Source organism: Macaca nemestrina, chromosome 18 (assembly GCF_043159975.1).
Source record: "Macaca nemestrina isolate mMacNem1 chromosome 18, mMacNem.hap1, whole genome shotgun sequence".
NCBI classification, from domain to species: Eukaryota; Metazoa; Chordata; class Mammalia; order Primates; family Cercopithecidae; genus Macaca; species Macaca nemestrina.
In genome coordinates this window covers 9,015,950-9,039,703 of record NC_092142.1, presented here as the reverse complement: position 1 = coordinate 9,039,703, position 23,754 = coordinate 9,015,950, and the positions used below count along the sequence as shown (strand labels likewise).

At 48.1% G+C, this 23,754-nt stretch overlaps 1 protein-coding gene and 1 long non-coding RNA gene across 4 annotated transcripts in view; one reads left to right on the top strand and one right to left on the bottom strand.

The window, feature by feature from the left end:
- Positions 1-23,754, top strand: part of LOC105467803 (transmembrane protein 114) — a 51,929-nt gene that overhangs the window by 8,153 nt on the left and 20,022 nt on the right. For 2 of the 3 annotated variants that reach the window (XM_011717527.3, XM_011717529.2), the window contains exons 3-4: positions 11,188-11,325; positions 13,713-15,186. The exons of the other annotated variant lie outside the window; for it this stretch is intronic. In XM_011717527.3, coding sequence (XP_011715829.1) covers positions 11,188-11,325; positions 13,713-13,945 — 371 coding nt within the window. In that variant the 3' untranslated portion in view covers positions 13,946-15,186. Of the gene's footprint in view, positions 1-11,187; positions 11,326-13,712; positions 15,187-23,754 lie in introns of those variants that run through there. 3 annotated transcript variants of the gene reach the window in all.
- The window catches only part of LOC139359822 (uncharacterized), a 41,991-nt gene that overhangs the window by 16,121 nt on the left and 2,116 nt on the right, over positions 1-23,754 (bottom strand). Inside the window, exon 2 of the long non-coding RNA XR_011616296.1 lies at positions 5,731-5,930. This is a non-coding gene — a long non-coding RNA (uncharacterized lncRNA). The remainder of the gene's footprint in view (positions 1-5,730; positions 5,931-23,754) is intronic.

Here is a 23,754-nt window from a genome sequence, read left to right as displayed (position 1 = left end):
TTGCCCAGGCTGGAGTGCAGTGCTGAGATCTTGGCTCACTGCAGCTTCCACCTCCTGGATTTAAGCAATTATCCTGAGCCTCCTGCCTCAGCCTTCTGAGTAGCTGGGACTACAGATGTGCACCACCATGCCCGGATAATTTTTGTATTTTTGTAATTTTAGTAGAGATGGGGTTTCACCATGTTGGCCAGGCTGGTCTCCAACTCCTGACCTCAAGTGATCCACCCACCTCGGCCTCCCAAAGTGCTGGGATTACAGGCATGAACCACCACACCCAGCCTACCTAGCAGTTTGTTTCTACTCCGTTGAAGCAATGCAACACTGATTATAGTTTCAGCGTAATGTGTGTATATTAAGACTAGAGGTCATGGTAGCCCTGAGGAGCTCCTAGCCTGTTTCTGGGGTTCAGAGTCCTGCTATCCAACATTGCCTCTTTCAGACAGGAAACCAGAGACCTGCATTACGGGAAGGAACAGCAGATTCAGAGTCATGAGGCAGGACTGAGTTTGGTATGTTCCAGAAATAGCAGGAAGACTGGTGTTTCTGGAGGCTGATGTGGAAAGTGCTTCTTCAGGGCACTTCCTGTTTTTTTTTTTTTTTTTTCTATGTCTTACCTCAGCTGTGTCTCCTAAGAGCCCGTGAGAGAGGCCAGGCTGGCCAGATGAGGACACCAGACCCAGAGAGGTCAGACGCCTTGTCCAACACAGCACGCCAGTGGTGGAAGCTGAACTGAGAGGAAGTGGTCTGGCCTGGCTGTCCTCTGAGGCGACCAGGTTGGAAAATCACAAGATTTGATTTCCAGTTTCTCTGGGTGCTGGGCTGTTGCAGTGACATGGAAAATTAAAACCGGCCCACCCACGATGCCTGGTGCAAATTGCAGGAGTGGAGGAGGTGAGGGACAGAGCAAGGATTGGGAACATAAGTGCGTGAAGAGGCTGCCTGAGCCCAGGAGGGAGGAACTCTCAGTGTGATTTACGCATCGCTGTGCTGCAGGCAAGCAGGGAGGAAGCAGGTGCCTGTGGATCTTCGCTCCTCTGGGCACAAGGGACTGGGCTTCAGGCTGCCTTTCTGAGGTGCCCATTAAAAAGTCAAGGCCACATTTTAAACTAACAAAAGTTCATATTTAAAGCAAGTCCACTTCTGGCTGGGCCCGGTGGCTCACACCTGTAATCCCAGCACTTTGGGAGGGCAAGGTGGTGGATCACTTGAGGCCAGGAGTTTGAGAGCAGCCTGGCCAACGTGGCAAAACCCTGTCTCTACTAAAAATACAAAAATTAGCCAGGCACGGTGGCGTGTGCCTGTAGTCCCAGCTACTTGGGAGTCTGAGGCACAAGAATTGCTTGAGCCCAAGAGTCAGAGGTTTTAGTGGGCCGAGATCACACAATTGCATTCCAGCCTGGGCGACAGAGTGAGACCCTCTCTCTCTCTCACAAACACAAGTCCACTTCTTGGTATCGGCCATGTGAGGCTTCTAGGAAGTTCACCATACCAGTTTGAAACTGAGAAACAAGATATATACAGCCCACTGTCCATAGATGGAGAAATGGCTAGACATTTATAGGTGTATATTCATGTAATGGAGTATTATATAGCCTGTAAAAAGAATCTACTAATGCATATTAGTATTAATATATAGCCTATAAAAAGAAAATATTAAGATGTATTGTGGAATGAAAAAAGCAAGTTACAGAGTGTTATGGGCAGTAGGATGTCATTCATTATCCCCACCTCAAAGAAACTCCCTAGTATTACACCTTTTCTGCGGGTATATAACAAAATTGTAAGATGCACGTTTACTTTATGTGCCAATAAGATAGACAAATATACTGCCAATTATGATTGTGAGGTGCTGTGGATGGTCAAACATACTCTGTTTTCAGATCTGTTAAAGTATGATAAAGGCTGGGTGTGGTGGCTCACGCCTGTAATCCCAGCACTTGGGGAGGCTGAGGCAGGTGGATCATTTGAGCTCTGGAGTTCTAGACCAGTCGGGGCAACATGGTGAAACCCTGTCTCTACCAAAAATACAAAAAATTAGCTGGACGTGGTGGCATGCACCTGTGGTCCCAGCTACTTGGGAGACTGAAGTCGTTGATTGCTTGAGCCTGGGAGATGGAGGTTGCAGTGAGCTGAGTGCCCATGGCACTTCAGCCTAGGTGTTAGAGTGAGACCCTATCTCAGAAACAAACAACAAAAAAAGTATGATCAAGTGTGCATTGTAGAATTTGAGGAATATGTGAATATATAAAAAATTATAAAGGTATAAAAACTGGGAAGATGCACCCTGAGTCATTTACAGAGGGTCACTCTGGAAAGGAGAGGAAGACACAGGGCTTGGAGTGGTGACCAAAAGGGTCTTGTTTTAATTTTTTCTTTTTTTAAATTTCTTTTGAGATGGAGTCTCGCTCTGTCGTCCAGCCTGGAGTGCAATGCTGTGATCTCACCTCACTGCAGCCTCTGCCTCCCAGGTTCAAGTGATTCTCCTGCTTCAGCCTCCCGAGTAGCTGGGATTACAGGTGCATGTCACCACGTCCGGCTATTTTTTGTGTTTTTACAAGAGACGGGTTTTCGCCATGTTGGCCAGGCTGATCTCAGACTCCTGGCCTCAAGTGATCTGCCTGCCTTGGCCTCCCAAAGTGCTGGGATTACAGGCATGCATTGTACTGGGCCTTGTTTTAATTTTTTCTAAGAAGAATGTTATCATGTGCTGATGTAAAGCAAGCTCCAAGAGGGCTGCCTCTGTGGTTGGATTTCTCATTAGTGTGGCTCGTAGGGTTATTTTTGATCCTGGCTCACCTCTCCAGCTGCAAGAGCTGAGATATTGCTACTTTGGATGTCTCCTGCTTCTGGATGTTGGCATTTTCTGTCCCCACTTTTGGGAATCCCTCTCCTCCCTCTCAGCCCAGTTAATGCCTCACCGTCTTGTCTCCAGGTCTCAGCTGAGACCTCTCCCCACTCAGGAAGCCTTTCTTAACTTCTCAAGCTCGAGTACGTGTCCACGTCTGCAGTCCCATGACCCCTTTGTCTACTTCCTTTGTAATCTCATTCCAGCTCTGACACTTCATGGCCAGTAGATCTTGGGGTATTTGATGTAAGTTCCCTGAACCTCAATTTTCCCACCTGTGAAATGGGAATTAAAAACTCCTACCTGGTAGAGTCTAAGTTGAAGATGAGAAAGAGACAAGTATTCTCATATTCGGTGCCCACGGCTCTAGAAGGTCGGAGTCCAATTGACAGGTGAGGAAAACGAGACTTTTGAGCGATGATGTGGTTTGCTTGGGTAAGAGGCAGAGTCAGGATTTGAACCCACGTCTTTGCTTGGAGACTCCTGCTCTTTCCATATTCTAATAATACCTCTTGGAGGTAGTCCCCATCCTCCAGGACAGACTCAAGGATGGATATATATATATATATATATATATATATATATATATATATATATAATTTTAAAAGCCACTTCCTTACCGGGCATAACAGGACTGCATAGCTCTGAGCTCTTTCTGAAGTCTCAAAGTCACACTGACAAGGTTAGAAAATAAAGGCGGTGATATTTCTTCCTTGTAGTAAGTGGATCCTGAGACCTTCTTGTTTTGCCAGAGCTTTGAGACATCCCTCCAGTCTGCGTAAGAGCACTGACCACCCCGGGGCTTCCCGACCTTGCAAACATCATGGAAGGCTGCTTTCCCCCTTGAGCAGCTCTTCCAACAGCACGATAATGGAGCAGTCACAAACACTTCTTTTGTTTGTTTTTGGTGTGAACATCTTTGCTGATTTCTGGGCTTGCTTTTCTCTTGACTTGCAACAAAGCATTTCGCATCTAAAATATCTCTGCACTTGAGCACACACGTTTACCATTGATGAAACAATGCCCTGCCAATATTTTATTTTATTTTCTTGAGATGGAGTCTCACTCTGTCACCCAGGTTAGAGTGCAGTGGTACAATCTCGGCTCACTGTGACCTCCGCCTTCGAGGTTCAAGCAATTCTCCTGCTTCAGCCTCCCAAGTAGCTGGGATTACAGGCCTGTGCCACCATGCCCAGCTAATTTTTGTATTTTTAGTAGAAAGGGGGTTTCACCATGTTGCTCAGGCTGGTCTTGAACTTCTGACCTCAGGTGATCCACCTGTCTCAGCCTCTCAAAGTGCTGGGGTTACAGGTGTGGGCCACCATGCCCAGCCAACATTTTAGTATTACTAGTAATTCCATGTAATAATCATAGCTATCATCTATTGAGTACCCACTGTATGCCATCCAAGACGCGGCACTGTGTGGATGGCGTCACTCCTAAAAAGATACGCTCATGAACTAAGCCCCAGTACCTGCGAAAGTGATTTATTCAGAAAGAGCATCTTTGCAGGTGTAATTCAGACTCTCGAGATGAGGTAACCTTGGACTAACTTGGTGGGCTCTAAATCCTATGACAAGTGTCCTTATAAGAAGAAGAGAAGGTGGCCATGTGTGGATGGAGGCAGGGATTGGAGTGATGTAGCCACAAGCCAGGGAGCCTCACAGATTGCCAACGGCTCCCAGGACATGAGAGAGGCGAGGAGGGATTCTCTCCTAGAACCATCAAAGGGAACATGGTCCTGCTGATATCTCGATTTTGTGCTTTTGGCCTCCAGAACTGTAAGAGACCAATTTCCTGTTGCTTGGAAGCCACCCGGTTTACCTTCATGTGTTACAGTGGCCACAGGAAACGAATACCACCACCTGGTCCAAGAACAAGGTCTCCCTGCCACTGCCCCCTGTTTTTCTGCATCATCACACTTACTTCCTTTGTGAGACATCACAACCTGCAATGGTCTTTGTTTCCTTGCTTCCTGGCTACTCTGTCTCCTGTGCCCATCTGTGAACTCCATCAGGGCAGTGGCCTTGTTCAATGTGGTGTCCCCAGGCCCTAGGACAGGGCTTGGCCCTCACTGGGGACCCCGAGGCGTTTGTTTCTGAATGAATGCATGTGCTCAGGGTTGAGTGCAGTGCTTTTGAAAACACTGCCGGTGTCTCATGCCTATAATGCCAGCACTTTGGGAGGCCGGGGTGGGTGGATCACTTGAGGTCAGGAGTTCAAGAGCAGCCTGACCAATATAGTGAAATGCTGTCTCTACTAACAAATACAAAAATTATCCAGGAGTGAGGGCGGGCGCCTGTAGTCCCAGCTCCTCAGGAGGCTGAGACAGGAGAATTGCTTGAACCCAGGAAGTGGAGGTTGCAGTGATCTGAGATGGAATCACTGCATTTCAGCCTGGGTGACAGAGCAAGACTCTATCTCAAAAAAAAAAAAAAAAAAAAAAGAAAGAAAAAAAAAAAGAAAACATTGCCAATCTGTAAAACAACCCTGCAGGGAGGTCTTAGGTCTTAAATTTTTTCTTTTTTTTTGAGATGGAGCCTTGCTCTGTTGCCCAGGCTGGAGTGCAGTGGCATGATCTCGGCTCACTGCAAACTCCGCCTGCCGGGTTCACGCCATTCTCCTACCTCAGCCTCCCGAGTAGCTGGGACTACAGGTGCCACCACCATGCCTGGATAATTATTATTATTATTATTTTTGTATTTTTAGTTGAGATGGGGTTTCACTGTGTTAGCCAGAATGATCTCGATCTCCTGACCTCGTGATCCACCCGCCTCGGCCTCCCAAAGTGCTGGGGTTACAGGTGTGAGCCACCGCGCCCGGCCAGGTCTTAAATATTTTTTACAAATGAGGAAATGAGGGCTCAGAGAGGTAAAGGGACTTACCTAAGGTCACAGGGTTAGTAAGAGTATCTGGCTGGCCTCAGACCGAAGAGCCTTCTCTCCCAAGACCATCAACAGGGGATGACGGAACTGAGGCGGAAATCCAAGGTTCAGGAAGTTTGCATTTGAGTCCAACGCAGTAGCTGCCCCCGCATCATTCCTCTCTAGCTGTTAAAGGCAGACACCTTTAACAGCTTCAGGGTCTGTGGGAGAAGGAAAGGGCCAATTAGGTCTGCAGAGCAGAGGGAAGGGAAGTGGCTCTGGATGAGAGCTTGAGCCCCAGTCATCTGCTGTGGTCCTTATGTCAAGATGAATATGGTCCATTTCCGTTTTTCAGATGAGAAAATCGAAGCTCAATGGGGCAGCTTGAAGTCACATGGCTAGTAAGAACCACACTCAGGTCTGACTCTAAATACTCCACACTTTCCTCTAAAATTCACTGCCTTAAATGGAGGGCCTGTGATCATGTGGACTTAGCCTGGCATCTCTGAACTAACACATGGCTGTCTGAGTCTCTTAAGGCACCACTTTTGCCTGACATTACAGCAATTTATGTCTACATCTGAACTTCCTTTGTGAATTATAAGTTCCAAGGAGGTGGGATTTATGTCTGATTCAACTTTGTACCTCTACAATACCCATCTCAAAATAATGCACCTATTAGATGCTCAGCAAATGCTCAGTTCCCTCCCTCCCTCCCTCCCTCCCTCCCTCCCTTCCTTCCTTCCTTCCTTCCTTCCTTCCTTCCTTCCTTCCTTCCTTCCTTCCTTCCTTCCTTCCTTCCTTCCTTCCTTCCTTCTCTCATTCATTAGCTCAGCCATCCATTGCACAGGGAGCATGTACTACCTTCTAGGTTCTGGGTTGCAAGTTATTGGGCATTCAGGATGTGCAAGAATACATCACAAGAAAGACATTATCCAGGTCCTGCTGGCCTTTGATTCCTGCCACCTCTGTCCTGCTCCATCATATCCTCCCCGCTCGCCAGTGCCTGGGAGAGCCCCTGGCCCCTGCCAATGCCCTCCAGCCAGAGACCACTGGGGACACCCCTGCAGTTCAAGTTGGGGTTGATTACTTATTGCAGCAAAGGAGAACACACACCATGGGGAGCCGTGGGGTGTCTCAGTAAGAGGTTGCTAGGAAGGACTTAGGGGATTCGGGCTTTGATCGGGTGGCTTTGGAGGGTCTGAGGAGTTGGAGGTTTGCTCTGGACTGGGTAATATCAGGAAGCGGAGACAATTCTGTGACTGAATATCTCAATCTTATCTACAGGGAGGCAGACTAGCTGTGTTGAGCAAGTAGGGACACTCATATCAGCTGGGAGAAGGAGGTGTGGATATTCTGTGGGTGGCACGGAGACCTTGTTTTCACCTCTGCTTAGGCAGCCTGTGGAGCGCCCTTGCTGGGCCTCATTGTGTTGTGGTCTCAGATGACCTCATCTGATGTCGGAGTTCTACGATATTATATCCAGCAGAATACCGCAGTCTAGCTATGAGCGCCACGCCAGTTCCCAGAAGCTGGAAACTGTTTCTTTATTTTTATTTTTATTTATTTATTTTTATTTTTTAGTAGAGACGGGGTTTCACCGTGTTAGCCAGGGTAGTCTTGAACTCCTGACCTTGTGATCCACCCGGCTCGGCCTCCCAAGGTGCTGGGATTACAGGCTTGAGCCACCGCGCCCGGCCTGGAAACTGTTTCTTTCTTTCTCTCCATCACAGGGGTTCATGAGAGGCTTGTTGATGAACGGGAATCAGGGCTCATGACCTTAGATCTGTGTTTGGTTTTAACAGGTTTTCCATATTACCAAAAGGTGTGCAAGATTTCACGCACGTTATTTCATTTAGATAGCCCAATATCAAGCTGAGAATAACAATTAACACTTTTATTAGGTTTATGATGTGACAAGTACTATTCTAAGAAGTTTGTCCATTTTATCTCATCCTCAGTACACAATCGTGTGAAGTGCATACTCTTAGTATTCCCATTTAGTTGATGAGAAAACTGAGGCTTGAAAGTTATAAAGTAACTTGCCTACAGCCCCTCAGCTAGAAGTGATAGTGCTGACATTGAAACCCTGGTGAGCATAGGTGGCAGGTGTTGCATCAGTGCTTACTGAAACAATAAACGGAGAAGTGGGGTGACCAGTTGTCCTGGTTTATCCTGCCTGGTCCCTGTAGACACCTATGGTCATGGTAGATAATTTAATACCGTTGATGATTGTTTGATTCTCAAAAGTGTAGTTTGGATGGTCAATCATACAGGTACTCCCATCAACGTGCCTGTAAGAGAGGAACTATCTGTGACTTATTTGTCTTTAGTGCTCAGTGTGGAGCTAGACTCACAGCAGACACTCTTAATATGTTTGCTGACTTTAATAAGTTGTAGGAGATCAGTGGGCAAGTATTTTTACTCTTGTTTTGCCGACGAGGCTTAGAGTGGTCCAGTCATTTGTCCAAAGTCACACAGCTTGTATGGCACAGACTCTTATTCAGTGGTCTTTTGACTGTAACCCCTCACTCTGAAACTACATATCCACCATGTCCCAAATAACCCAGCCCCCACAAAATTGGTGATGATGATTATTTTTATCATATTCACATTCCAAAGGGGAATATCTTCCCCAGGCGCATTCAGAGATGTGGCTAGCGATGGGAACATTTGCAAGTAGAACAGAACTTGGAATCAATATTATGTTCTAAAACCACAATCCTGGGGAAAAAAAACATAGCGAAGAATAGGGCACACACACAAAGAAAGCTAAACCAAATTTCAGCAGGAGATTTTACAAGTCTTTCCTGGGTAACTTGTTCTTACCCAGACATTTAATTGAATGTGGACATCAAGGCAGCTTGCAGCATGACTGCGGAACTCACATGGGGCCGCCCCGGCTGCATCAGCTCTGGGAAACCTCATTAATTTCTGAATGAGAAATGATTTCCTTTCTTGGCCACAGTCTGAGACGATGGTGTGCGGGGGATGGATTTTAAAGGACTAGGTTTTTGCATGAAATGTGGTACTTCCCTGCCCAAGATTTTTCCCTGAAAAAGAAAGAAAGAAAGGAAGACAGACCATAGGTCTCATCCCCTGTAATCACATTTCATCCCAGGACAGCCCTGGGAGGAAGTTCAGTCTTGTTTTCTTGACTCACCAAAGTTAGTGCCACTTGAGGGACTGAAGACAAAATGATTTGGTCACAGTGGAGGTCACAGACCAAATTATTATTCTCATCATCTTTATTATTGGTAGAGTTATGATTTATTTAGTGCCTGCTCTATGGGACACAAGACTACACATCTTACTACATCGCCCCATGTTGCCCTATGGTCTTTACAAGTATTATTCTCATGATAATTCTGTGAGCCGTATACTTTTACCTCCATTTCATAAGAAGTGGAAATGGAGGTTCTGAGTAATTACATGACATGCCTAGGACCCTACAGTCAACCTGAATTCGAATGCAAATAATCTGGCTCTGAAGTCTATATTTTTCATCGCCATGAGGTCATCTCTTAGGCTTCCTCAGTTTTTTTCTTATTGCCTAGAAACTGCCATATTTTTCCTGCCTGAGAGCCACACTGTCTAGCTCAAAATTCACTCATTCACTCACTCATTCATTCAATACACTGGTCAACACACATCTCTTCAGCACTTACCATGTCCCAGAACAGAACCTCTGCTAGAAACTCAGGGACACAATTGTGCACAAGGAAATAAGATCAAATAAGATCCTCCTTGCCAAGGAACTCATGTCCTGTCAGGTGAGACATAAAAGTGACTCAGATGCCCTCAATACTAGGTAATAAATGCCTGTCCCTATGGGGTACTGAGGGGGCACAGAGGAAGGGCACTTGACTGGATGGACAGTGGTGAATACAGAGTAAGGAAAGACTTCCCGGAACAAACGATGCTTAGCCTGTACTAAAGGATGAGAAGAAAGTATTTATTTTCATACTGAAGGATGAGAAGAAAGTATTTATTTTCATACCTATCCTATTGCCAAAAGGATTTAAAGATGCTTGGCATCCAGCTCATAATAAACACCCAGTACACATTTGGTAAATGAAAGGTGGATAAAAAATATAACTTTGCACTTGTTTCCCTTTTTTCTTTTGCTGCTGGGAAGCTCAGAGCCAAAGTAGTGGCAGAGGTATAGACCCTGAAACCTTAGACTTCCTCCTTTCCTCTTGCTCTTCCTCCATTCAGCCCCCACCATGGGTCTTGACTTTCATGTCATTCATTCTTTTCTACTTGCTGATTTTATAGATTATATTAATATTTGTCTTTGACCGTTTGGGCTTGGGAGTTCTCTAGAGTTGGTCCCAGATCTTATTAAAGAGGAGGCAAGAGAAATACATTCAATGCAGGACTGTTCTCCAGGTGGATCCGTTCGGCTTTGCAATCCAGGGGCAGCATCTCCCCCTTCACTTTGGTTATCCCACACATCATGTGGTCTTCATGCCCTGAGAATAACAGTGTCCCCTTTAGTTCTCTCAATGCTCAAAGCCCTTCATCCACAGAGTCCCTGCTCCCCCATCCCATCCAAAAAGCTGGCATGATGCAATCAAGGTGCTGGCAAAAACTTTAAACAAAACAAAACCCAACCCAAAAAGCTTGCACGAGGCTCCTCCTTGTGGCGACAAATATGTTCTTGTAGAGAACCGGGCGGGCACTCTGGTCAGTGAAGGATCCTTATCCTTGGGAGAAGGATAACTTCTAAATGATCAGCAAGTACTGTCCCCAAATGCCATGCTAAAGACCACAGTGGCTTTTAGATCTCTTAAGGTCCCATGGCTGTGGAGGCAGAGCCAAGCACAAACCACTGCCAGCCATCCCCCAATCCCAAGTACTCCCTACACCCAGCTCTTGTAATGAATAATTAATGATGTGTGTGAGCATCTGCACTGTGGCTCCCCTCTTGTTAGAAACCAGCTCTGGCCAGGCACAGTGGCTCACACCTGTCATGCCAGCACTTTGGGAGGCCAAGGTAGGAGGATCGCTTGAGCCCAGGAGTTTGAGACCAGTCTGGGCGACATATCAAGACCTCATCTTTACCAAAAATCAAAAAATTAGCCGGGTGTGGTGGTGCACACCTGCAGTCCCAGCTACTCGGGCAGCTGAGGTGAAAGGTTCCCTTAAGCCCAGGAGGTTGAGGCTGCAGTGAGCCATGGTCATGCCATTGTACTCCAGCCTGGGTGACAGAGCAAGACCCTGTCTCAAAAACAAAACAAACAATAACAAACAACAACAAAAACAACAACAAAGCACACAGCCTTGCACACGATGTGCCTCAACCACTGTTGCCATGGTCATCATCATCATGAGAAACAGTAGAAGTAATAGTCACAGGGGCAGTCACAGTGTGGATTTTTCCCAGCTCTAGTAGGTGCTTGGAAAGTGTTTGTTGATTGAATGAAGGATGTTAGTAACTCTCCTCTGCCTGGTATCCTCTCTATCTCTTCTAAGCCATGCATGGGACGTTTGTGATTCTGCTGCCGCTCAGCCTGATCCTGATGGTTTTTGGGGGGATGACAGGGTTTCTGAGCTTCCTCCTCCGAGCCTACCTCCTCCTTCTGCTCACTGGAACTCTCTTCCTCTTTGGAGGTAGGTGCCCACCCTGCCTGGCGCTCTGGCTTGTGGTCTGGGGGTTGGGCGGTGGCTACTGTGTATGAACCCTCAGCAAAGGAGGGGGATCCCAGGACCTCGTGGGGTTCATTTTCCCCTTCTGGGATATCAGCTGGAAGAGATGAGTGGTTTCCAGTCCAGAATCACTTCGTCTCTGGTTCCAAGACAGGAGCAGTGCAGAGGGAGCAGCTTCCAAGAATCGCTTTTATTGTTTCACCAAAGAAGCCGCGTATATTACCTTTGCCCGAACTCTTGATGGCTTCAAGCTTTAGGGCTGTGAGCTGGCAAGAGACCCTCGTTCCAGCCACCGTCAAGCTCCCCTGCTGATCAGCCGTTCTGATCGATACTGCTTTGATTGACTGAAAAACGGGCAGGACCAGGCTCAGAAAGACAAACACCTCATGGCCTCCTTTCTATGTAGAATCCGGAAGAGTCAAATTCACAGAAACAGAGAATGGAACAGGCTGGTGGGGCAGGGGAGCGGGGGGAGATGTTGGTCAAAGAGCACACAATTTCAGTTCAAAAGGAGGAAGTCCAGTGATCTATTGGGCATCACGGTCACATCACATTAACAACAGCCTATTGTGTTCTTGAAAATTGCTGAGAGTAGATTTTAGTTCTCACCACACACAAAAGAAATGCTAAGTATGTGAGGCCGTGCCTGTGTTGAATAGCTTGACTGAGCCATTCCACAGTGTGCACATGCGTATCAAACCCTTGTGCCGTGCACCATAAATACATACAATTTTTACTTGTCAAGTAAATAGCAGCACACACGAAAACAAGATGAAACAAAACAACAGGTGGACAGACATTGGCTAGGTTCGCACCATTGGTTGGTTCAGTGGACCAGAGGTTTTGAAAAATGGGACCTTGGCCGGGCACGGTGGCTCACGCCTGTAATCCCAGCACTTTGGGTGGCCGAGGTGGGTGGATCATGAGGTCAGGAGATCGAAACCATCCTGGCTAACACGGTGAAACCCCGTCTCTACTAAAAATATAAAAAATTAGCTGGGTATGGTGGTGGGTGCCTGTAGTCCCAGCTACTCGGGAGGCTGAGGCAGGATAATGGTGTCAACCTGGGAGATGGAGTTTGCAGTGAGCCGAGATCATGCCACTGCACTCCAGCCTGGGTGACAGCGAGACTCCATCTCAAAAAAAAAAAAAAAAAAAAAAAAAAAAAAAGTGGGAGCTGGCACATGGCTGGCTGCCTTAAGGCTCCCTGTATCCCTGCGTATTTGAAATGTTCCTTAAAAAAAGAAAAAAAGCAGTGATGACATGCACCCTTGGAATCCACAGAGGGAAAAAAGCAAAAGGGATGTCTGGAGGTGAAAATATTGCAAAGCTCTCATTTCCTCTAACCACTCACTATTATTATTAATACTAGCATTCATAGTTCACCCAATGACAAATTCTCAAAACCAGCACTGCCTGGTAGAAGTTTCTGTGATGGTGGAGAAGTTCCCTAGTCCATGCCGAGCATCGGGAGCTGCAAACCAGGCCAGGGCAGCGAGTGCTGATGGGGGACTGAGCTGTTAACTTTATTTAAATTAATTAAATTTAAATAGCCATGTGTAACTGGCCAGTAGCTATTGTACTGGACCATGTGGCTCAAATCTAATATCTGTGGAAAACCACCATGGGCCAGGCGCCATTCTAGGTGCTGGGGAATTGAAAATGAGCAAAACCAACATGAGCATGTCTGCCCTCTGGAAACTCATGGGAGACAGATGTTAGTTAAATAATTACACAAACACTACTGCAATCCCAGCACTTTGGGAGGCTGAGACAGGCAGATCACTTGAGGTCAGGAGTTTGAGACCAGCCTGGCCAATATCATGAAACCCTGTCCCTACTGAAAATACAAAAATTAGCCAGGCGTGGTGGCAGCACCTGTAGTCCCAGCTACTCAGGAGGCTGAGACAGGAGAATAGCTTGAACCTGTGAGGCGGAGGTTGCAGCGCAGCAAGCTGAGATTGCACCACTGCACCACCGCACTGGGCGACAGAGCAAGACTCTGTCTCAAAAAAAAAAAAAAAAAAAAAAAAAGACACAAACGAATGCAAAGTTGCAATTGTGACCTGGGCAGTGATGGGCAGCTGTATGTGCTGTGGAATCACTGCTCAGGCAAGTCCAGGAATTGAAGCCTGAGCTGCGATGTGCGGGGAGGGTAGGAGTTGTCCGTGACAGGCAGAGAAGCAGGGGTGAGTGCATCTAGTGGGGAGACCAGCAGGCGCAAAGGTCCTGCGGCAGGAAGGAACGAGGACGCTGGACATCGGGCAGCGTGGCTGGGCAGGGCGAGGAGGAGGAGGGGAGTGCTGGGGCGGGGTGGGGGTTGATCTGCTCTCCCTTTGCCCTCCCTGCAGCCATGGTGACCCTCGCTGGGATCAGCGTCTACATAGCATATTCAGCTGCCGCCTTCCGGGAGGCGCTGTGTCTCCTGGAGGAGAAGGCCCTCCTGGACCAGGTGGACATCCACTTCGGCTGGTCCCTGGCCCTGGGTTGGATCAGCTTCATCGCGGAGCTGCTCACTGGGGGGGCCTTCCTGGCAGCAGCCCGTGAGCTCAGCCTGAGACGGAGGCAGGACCAGGCCATATGAGCCTGGGCGCCGGGTCATGAAGGGGAGGAAGGGGTTTGGTCCCGGAGCTTCATGGAGCTTCATGGGCTGCGGCCTCCTTTTCCTCAAAGGCCACTTGGGGAGGCCAGACACCCCCCCGTCCCCCACAAGTCCCCATGGACTAAGCTCGGGGCCTGGCTGTTATCCTAGTGCCTGTGTGCTCATGTCCGTGTGTGTCCGTGTGTGTCCGTGTGGCCTGGAGGAGCCTGAGGGAGTGCCAAACCTCTTTACAAGAAATAAAAACGATGCTTTAATCACACACAGAGTTTTACAGATTGCAAAGTCCTTGCGCCCCCTCCGACTTCATTTCCTTCTCACCCATGTCCCTTGGATCAGCTCCTTGGTGGACCTGAGAAAGGGAGAGGGTGCCCTACCTCCTGGGCCCTGTAGTGCATTGAGCTCTCTCTGGGGAGCTTTGGCCTGGAGTTCCTTTTGCTCTAAAATAACTCTGGCATGACATTGGCTTTCTGCAGGGTCGGGTTAGGTCTGCAATATGAAGCTGCAAGACTCCCAAGAGGCTGGCCAATTGATAGAGCGCTCTTCAAGACTAATCATACCTTTTCCGTCCTTCCCCAGAAAAATCCAATCCTCCTTTCATCCTGGTGTTCTGCCCCTGGGAATGGGCGCCACCTCCAGGTCCTCTGGGGCAGTGCTGCTCCCATTTAGCGTGCCCGAGACTCTATGGGCTTGTTGGTACTCACAGGCTGATGCCACCCCCAGGGTGTCTGAGCCAGGAGGACTGGGTGAAGCCCAGGAACTCACATTTCTTTCTTTCTTTTTTTTTGTTTTTGAGATGGAGTCTTGCTCTGTCACCCAGGCTGGAGTGCAGCGGCACAATCTCGGCTCACTGCAACCTCCACCTCCCGGGTTCATGCCATTCTCCTGCCTCAGCCTCCTGGAGTAGCTGGGACTACAGGCGCCTGCCACCACGTCCGGCTAATTTTTTGTATTTTTAGTAGAGACGGGGTTTCACCGTGTTAGCCAGGATGGTCTCGATTTTTCTGACCTTGTGATCCGCCCACCTCAGCCTCCCAAACTGTTGGGATTACAGGCGTGAGCCACTGCGCCCAGCAGGAACTCACATTTCTAACTAGCTTCCAGGCGACACTGAGGCTTCTGGCCCAGAGCCACACTTTGCATAAATGCTGAGGTGGGGTGTTTGTTAAGTGACAGAGAAGGGTTGTCACCTTGCTGCTCTTAGAATCACCTGGGTGATTCCCAAAATCCTGCTGCTCGGGCTACATCCTTGATCTGATATTCTCTAGGGATGGTGTCCAGCCATCAGTGTTTTTTAAGAGCTCTCCAGGCTATTCTAACCCAAAACCATGGCTGAGATTCTGTTCCTGTAAGATTCCAAGTCATGAGATGTAGGGAAGGGCCCAGGGAGCCTTTGGCTTGGGAAACTCTGGGAGGTGCTGACGGTTTGGGGAATACTGATGTGGATTAAAATATGACAACACCATTATCAACAATATGACATCATCATCTTCATCATGACATCATCATCACCATGACATCAGCATTGTCATCATCATAGCTGACACCCACTGAGTACTTTCTATGCACCTGTGCTTTTCTCAGTGCCAGTTGGTCAGTCAGTCATTCAACAAACACCCAAAGGAAGGCCGGTACACACCAGCAACTAGGGGGCAGTGACTCCTCCAGACCCAGCCCTTGCTGTCTGGGGTGCCACACGGTTGAGGAGAGAGAGGTATATGAAATATGTAGCCCGGGATGAGGACTAGGAGATAAGCAAAGCAGGGTACAGATGAGGAAACTGAGGCACCAGCAGGTTAACATAGCTGGACTAAGGGGTTAAGGAGAGAAAGGGATGCAACTGGGAGTAAAATTCAGAACTGCCTGATCCCAAGATGGTCCTCCCTGGAGTCCCACCAACGCCTGCACTTCTTTACTGGCTGTCTGCTCCTGGGTTCAGGACGTTGCTGCGACATCCTTGTCTCATCTGGAAAGGCACAAATGAGTGGCTTGCTCACGTGGCCCCATGGGGCTAAATAAGCGCTATTGGAAAATCAGTTGCTAGGCTGAGAAACTTTTTGCAAAGTGAGGGCAACCATGCTACAGAAAGGGCGGTCTCTGCTTCCATCTGCTGGTCATATTATGGAACTGCTCCAGAGGCAAGATTTGATTCCCAAATTCAAAAAACACGTGTTCAGCACTCCTAGCGCCCAGGTGCTGGATTAAATACTGCAGCGCCAGGGTCCTCAGCTGGGGCGATTCTCTCCCCCACCTGACATTTGGCAATGTTTGGAGACAGTTTTGGTTGTTCTTAGTGCGTGTGGGGAGTAGTATTACTGGCATCTCCAGTGGGAAGAGGCCAGGGATGCTTCTCAATGTCCTACGATGCTCAGGACATCTGGTCCCACATGTCCACCTCGGGACATGCTGAGACACTCTGCTAAGCGAGCAACAATGAACAATAACAAACCAAAACATGTGCACTCCAGGATCTGACAACGTCAAAGAATCTCATTCATTCCCCCATCCATTCATGCATTCCATAAATGCCTGCCAGGTACCTACTATGTGTCAGAGACTGTTCCAGGGCCTGGCGACACATGAATGGGGGTGGCCAAGAAGATCTCCACCCTTCCTAGCTCACATGGGAACAGACGATAAACATATGAACCAATAATCTATCTGAGAGATTCAGACAGTGATTAGTGTTATGAAGAAAACAAAACAGGGCGATGAGGCTGGGTGCCATGGCTCACACCTGTGATCCCAGCACTTTGGGAGGCCAAGGCAGGCAGGTCACCTGAGGTCAGGAGTTCGAAACTAGCCTGGCCAACATGGTGAAACCCCGTTTCTACTAAAAATAAAAAAAATAAAAAATAAATTGCCGGGTGTGGTAGCACGCGCCTGTAATCCCAGCTACTCGGGAGGCTGAGGCGGGAGAATCACTTGAACCCAGGAAGCGGAGGTTACAGTGAGCCAAGATTGCACCACTGCACTCACTCCAGCCTGGGCGACAGAGCAAGACTCTGTCTCAAAAAAAACAAAAAACAAAAAACAACAAAAAACAAAACAAAACAGAAAAAACAGGGTGATGGGATGAAAGGTGTCTGGGAGAAATGCAACTGCAGGGAGGACAATTAGAAAGGGCCTCTTGGAGGAGGTGGCATTGTACTGAGATCCGCATGAAGAACCTACCTGCAGTTAGTGAAACTGTAGACCAGGCAGGTGACAGCACACGCAGAGGCCCTGAGGTGGGAGGAAGCTTCTGTGTTTGAGGGAAAGAAACAGGAGGTGAAGGTAGAGGCAGGAAGGGAGAAGGCAGTGGGCGGTGCCCATGGCCTATGGTAAGGAGGCGCTGATGATTAAGTGGGGTTGGGATGCTGTTCTGTTCTGTTCTGTTCTATCCTGATCCATTCTGATCTGTTCTGTTCTATTCTGATCCTTTTTTTTTTTTTTTGACACTGAGTCTAGCTCTGTCACCCAGGCTGGGGTGCAGTGGCGCAATCTCGGCTCACTGCAACCTCCACCTCCCAGGTTCAAGTGATTCTCCTGCCTCAGCCCTCCTAGCAGCTGGGACTACAGGTGCGCACCACCATGCACCACGCCTGGCTAATTTTTTGTATTTTTAGTAGAGACGGGGTTTCACCATGTTAGCCAGGATGGTCTCAATCTCCTGAGCTCATGATCCACCTACCTCGGCCTCCCAAAGTGCTGGGATTACAGATATGAGCCACCGTGCCCGGCTCGATCCATTCTGTTTTGATCTGTCCTGCTCTATTCTAATCCATTTGGATTGGTTCTGTTCTATTCTGATCCATTTTGTTCTGATCTGTTCTGCTCCATCCTGTCTTGTCCTCTCCTCTTCTATTTTTCTGTTCCACTTGGACTCTATCTTGAGAGCGATGTGCCTTTGAGACAGTGGTTCTCAAACCTGGCTTTATATTAGCATCACGTGGGAGTCTTATTTAAAAAAACAACCAGTTGCTAACACTTGGGCCCTAATGGAGCCAAATGCAATCAGACACTCGAGGGCAGACCTGGGCACTGTTATGTTCACAAAGTTCTCCAGGTGATTCTGCTGTGCAGGGGAGGTGAGAACCATTGCTGTAAGACCCTTAAGTCTGTTGTGTGAATGGACCGGCCTGCAGGGGTGGGAGTGGATGCAGGAAGTCCAGGGAGGGGCCTCCCAGGGCCAGATGAGAGGAGAAAGAACTCGGAGCAGGTGGAGGTGTGGTCGGATCCAGGTGTGCTGGACTAACCACGGGGTTAGAGGAGGGGATTTATATTCATGAGAAGGTAAAAAGGAGGAGGAAGAGGGGCTAGGGTGCCTGTCCCTTTGCTGGGGAGGCTCAGCCCGGATTTCTCCCCTCAGGTCCAGACCTGGCTGGAACCCCTGGCAAACAACTGGCCGCTCTCTTTCTCTCAGAGGGGGTGCTCTATCTGGCACTGAAGATCCATTCATTTATTCACTCACTCATTTATTCACTCGTCATCTACCCGTCCATTCATTTACTCACTCATATTTTCACTTATTTATATATTCATGCACACATTCAGTCTTTGTTCATTCATAAGTTCACTCGCTTATACCTGTCCCATGCTTCATTCATTCACTCACTTATTCGTTCGTTTATTCATACATTTTCCCATTAATCCATTCACTCCTCCAACCGTGCATCCATCCACCCATCTATCATTATCCATTTGCTCACTCACTCATTCACTTACTTATTCACTCAGTCATTCATTTACTCATTCACTCCCTCACTCATTCACTCCCTCACTCATTCACTCCCTCACTCATTCACTCATTCATTCCCTTATTCATTCATTCACTCACTCATTTACTCATTCACTCATTCACTTATTCCCTCCCTCCCTCCCTCCCTCCCTCACTCACTCATTTACTCATTCACTCACTCACTCATTTACTCATTCCCTCCCTCATTCACTCACTCATTCCCTGACTCATTCCCTCCCTCCCTCACTCATTCCCTCCCTCCCTCACTCATTCACTCCCTCACTCCCTCACTCATTCACTCCCTCACTCCCTCACTCATTCACTCCCTCACTCATTCATTCACTCATTCTCTCCCTCACTCCCTCACTCACTCATACACTCAGTCATTCACTCACTAATTCTCTCCCTTACTCACTCATTCACTCACTCACTTATTCACTCAGTCACTCATTTACTCATTCACTCACTCATTCACTCCCTCACTCATTCACTCCCTCACTCATTCACTCACCCATTCCCTCACTCACTCATTCACTCCCTCACTCGTTCACTCACCCATTCCCTCACTCACTCATTCCCTCACTCACTCATTCACTCCTTCACTAATTCATCCCTCACTCACTCATTCATTCACTCACTCACTCATTCCCTCACTCATTCATTCACTCACTCACTTATTCACTCATTCCCTCCCTCCCTCCCTCACTTATTTACTCACTCATTCACTCACTCACTCATTTACTCATTCCCTCCCTCATTCACTCACTCATTCCCTCCCTCCCTCACTCATTCACTCCTTCACTCACTCATTCACTCACTCACTCATTCATTCCCTTATTCATTCACTCATTCAGTCACTCACTCATTTACTCATTCACTCATTCACTCATTCCCTCCCTCCCTCACTCATTTACTCATTCCCTCCCTCCCTCACTCACTCATTCACTCACTCATTCCCTCCTTCCCTCACTCATTTACTCACTCATTCACTCATTCATTCACTCATTTACTCTTTCACTCGTTCAGTATTCACTCACTCATTCCCTCACTCATTCATTCATTCCCTCACTAATTCCTTCCTCATTCATTCACTCAGTCACTCATTACTAATTCATTTATTCACTCATTCATTTATTCACTCACTCATTCACTCCCTCACTCATCACTTGCTCACTCACTTGTTCATACAGTTATTCATTCATTCATATGTTCATTCATATGTTCATTGACTCATTCATTCAACAGTGACTTATTTGATGCCTGATGTACCAGTGCTGTTTGAAACACCAAGGATTTAACAGTGAACAAAAGTGACTCAAAACCTGCCTTTTGAAGCTGACATTCCAGGGCCTGTGCATGTGTGTGTATGAGTGCACGGGTATGACACACAGTAAACATGGCTGGTGGAATGTGGGGTATACTTCCTGGTAAGAAGTTCTATAAAGCAGATAGGGAGAAGGTAGCAGGGAAGAGTGTGTTGTACAATGAATATAATGTGCTGTCTAGTCTTTTGAGAGACCAGCAACTCTTCCTCCTAATTTTGCCTTGATTAATTAGCTCAATAAGTGTTGCCCAAGCCTGTGCTGTAGGTAAGGGAAGGGGAATCTCCCTAGGGCTGGACAGACAGGGGCAGAGTGTAAACCCAGTGATATGGTTTGACTGTGTCCCCACCCAAATCTCATGTTGAATTGTAGCTCCCAGAATTCCCACATGTCGTGGGAGGGACCCTGTGGGAGATAATCGAATCATGGGGGCAGTTTCCCCCATACTGTTCTTGTGGTAGCGAGTAAGTGTCATAAAACCTGACGGTTTTTTAAGAGTTTCCCTTTTTGCTTGGCTCTCATTCTCTCTCTCGCCTGTGGCGACATAAGACGTGCCTTTCAACTTCTGCCATGATCGTGACGCCTTCCCAGCCATGTAGGACTGAGTCCATTCAACCTTTTTCTTAATAATTTACCCAGTCTCAGGTACATCTTTACCAGCAGTGTGAGAACAGACTAATACACCCAGCCTCAGTCCCCAATGCTGACTTTGGTGCCTTCTCCTGCAGGTGAATGTTGGGACTGATGGGGGATCCCAGACATAGTGAGGGCCCCCTGAAAACTTGCCAAGCATGTTCTCATGCCCTGACTGGCAGACAGGAACCTGAGGTTCACCGAAGGAGAAGACTTGCTCTGGTAGAGGCTGACAGTGAGAGAACCCGGGATGAGACTCGAACTCCGGCCTCAGAATCTCCCTTTCACATCTCGGGCTGCCTCCCTCCCTTTCTCCCTTGAGAATAGACAACCTGCCTTTTGGAGCCTGCAGGAAGTGCCTCCTCTGTGCCCAGTCCCTAGTCGCTGAGGATGGGCCACCCTGGCTTGCAAACCTTTGTTAACATGGCAGAGCACTTTAGAGTTTCCAGGGCAAGTTCCAAGGCTCGTGTGACCCTTGCCACTGTCCTCCAAGGAGAGGATGCCCACCCTTGCTCCCATTGATGGACAAGCCAACAGAAACTCAGGGAGGTCAAGGATGCATCCAAGATCATTGGCCAGGTCGGGCATGGTGGCTCACACCTGTAGTCCCAACAATTTGGAAGGCCAGGACAGGAGGATCGCTTGAGCCCAGGAGTTTGAGACCAGCCTAAGCAACATAGCAAGACCCCATCTCTACAAAAAAAAAAAAAAAAAAAAAAACCACAAAACACCTGTGTTTGGTGGTATGCACCTGTAGTCCCAGCTACTCAGGAGGCTGAGGTGGGGGAACTGAGCCTAGGAAGTCGAGGCTGCAGTGAGCTGTGATGGCACCACTGCACTCCAGCCTGGGTAACAGAGTGAAATCCTGTCTCAAACAACAATAATAACCACAACAAGATCGTTAGCCAGAAGTTTGCAGAACGGAGACTCCAAGCCAGGTCTTCTGAGTGCCCAGCTAAGCCGCCCACTTCTGCCTCCCATTCAGCCACCCCAGGCTCCCAACTTCCCACCCTTAGGGTCTAAAGAGCCCCACAGGGAACTCAGTCCTTGTCCTGGTGCTGCAGCTTCTGTGTCATGGAAACCTGGGCTTCACGCACACGCAGCTCCTCCATCATGAGCAGCACGAAGTCAGCAGCATCGCAACTGCAGGGCTCAGGCACCTTCTCCTTGCGAGGGTGGCATGGGGCTTCTGTTAGAACATCTGCGTCTGTCCCATATTCATTTCTATTTCCTCAATGAAATGCTTCTTTTAACAGAGTACTCAGAGCCCCACAAGAGGAACAACGCTTTGATGACTGATAAAATATTCATGCATTGAAAAAGCTGACTCCCCCATCCCCTTCCACCTTTGTTCCTTGGTGGAGTTTGCTCCCTCCTGCACCCACTGGATTGCTGGGTCCTTGCTTGGAAGTAGCAGCAGGCCGAGGATTCACTTGTAATGCTTGAAGTAGCCATTGGTTTTTCTCCACACCTGGGACGTTGGTCCTGATGTGTGTGATGGAAGCAGCTAGTATCAGAACTGGGTGGAATTAAGGCCGGATTTGGTGGCTCACGCCTGTAATCTCAGAGTTTTGGGAGGCTGAGGTGGGCGGATCACTTGAGGTCAGGAGTTGGGGACCAGCCTGGCCAACGCGGTGAAACCCCGTCTCTACTAAAAATACAAAAATCATCTGGGCATGGTGGCGCATGCCTGTAGTCCCAGCTACCCGGGAGGCTGAGGCAGGAAAATCACTTGAACCTGGGAAGTGGAGGTTACAGTGAGCCGAGATCGCACCACTGCACTCCAGCCTGGGTGACAGAGTGAGCTCCATCTCAAAATAAAAAAAGAGGCCAGGCGCCGTGGCTCATGCCTGTAATCCCGGCACTTTGGGAGGCTGAGGCGAGGTCAGGAGATCAAGCCCATCCTGGCTAACACGGTGAAACCCTGTCTCTACTAAAAATACAAAAAAAATTAGCTGGGCATGGTGGCACGTGCCTGTAGTCCCAGCTACTCGGGAGGTTAAGGCAGGAGAATCACTTGAACCCGGGAGGCAGAGGTTGCAGTGAGCCGAGATCACGCCATTGCACTCTAGCCTGGGTGACAGAGTAAACTCCATCTCAAAAAAGAAAAAAAAAGAACTGGGTGTAATCATATCAGCATCTGATCTTCCACCTTTTGTCAGTGGGACCCTGAGAGGCAGGGTGACATGCTCAGGGTGGGTGTTGTAGTTGACTACCTAAAGAGGGGACTGTTGTGGGTTCCAGCATGTGCCCCCAAAACATCATGTTGAAATTGTAACTTCAGTACCTGTAAATGTGACCTTACTTAGGAAAAGGGGTCTTTACAGGTATAATTACTATAGTTAAGATGAAGTTATATTGGATTGGGGTGGGCCCTAAATCCAATGGCTGGTGTCTTTTTAAGAAGACCAGGTGAGGGTGGAGAGATGCACAGAGAGAAGGTCACGTGAAGGCAGAGGCAGGGGTTGGAGTGATGCTGCCACAAGCCAAGGAGCACCTGGAGCCACCAGGAGCTGGAATCGGCAAGGAAGGATCCTCCACTAGAGTCCTCAGAGGGTGCATGGCCCGCCTGACATCTTGATTTTGAACTTTGTTGTTTTTTCTTTTTCTTTTTGAGACAGAGTCTCACTCTGTTGCCCAGGCTGGAGTGAAGTGGCGTATGCTCACTGCAACCTCTGCTTCTCAGGTTCAAGTGATTCTCCTGCCTCAGCCTCCCCAGTAGCTGGGATTACAGGCATGCACTACACATCCGGCTAATTTCTGTAGTTTTAGTAGAGACGGGGTTTCACCATGTTGGTCAGGCTGGTCTTGAACTCCTGACCTCAGGTGATCCACCTGCCTCAGCCTGGGCTGATTTTGAACTCTGGACCTTCAGAATTGTGAGAGAATACATTACTGTTGTTTTAAGCCACCTAATTTGTGATGGTTTGTTAGGGCAGCTCTAAGAAGTCACTAAAGTCACGATATCACGAGATTATTTTAAAGATCAAAGTGTTAATAACAGCTCATATTACCAAGTGATGACGGTGCTTTATCTTATTCAGTCTTCCCACGATATCTGTGAGGTAGGTGCTGTTATTATCTTTCCCAAAATGAGGAAATTGAGGCTCAGAGGCAGG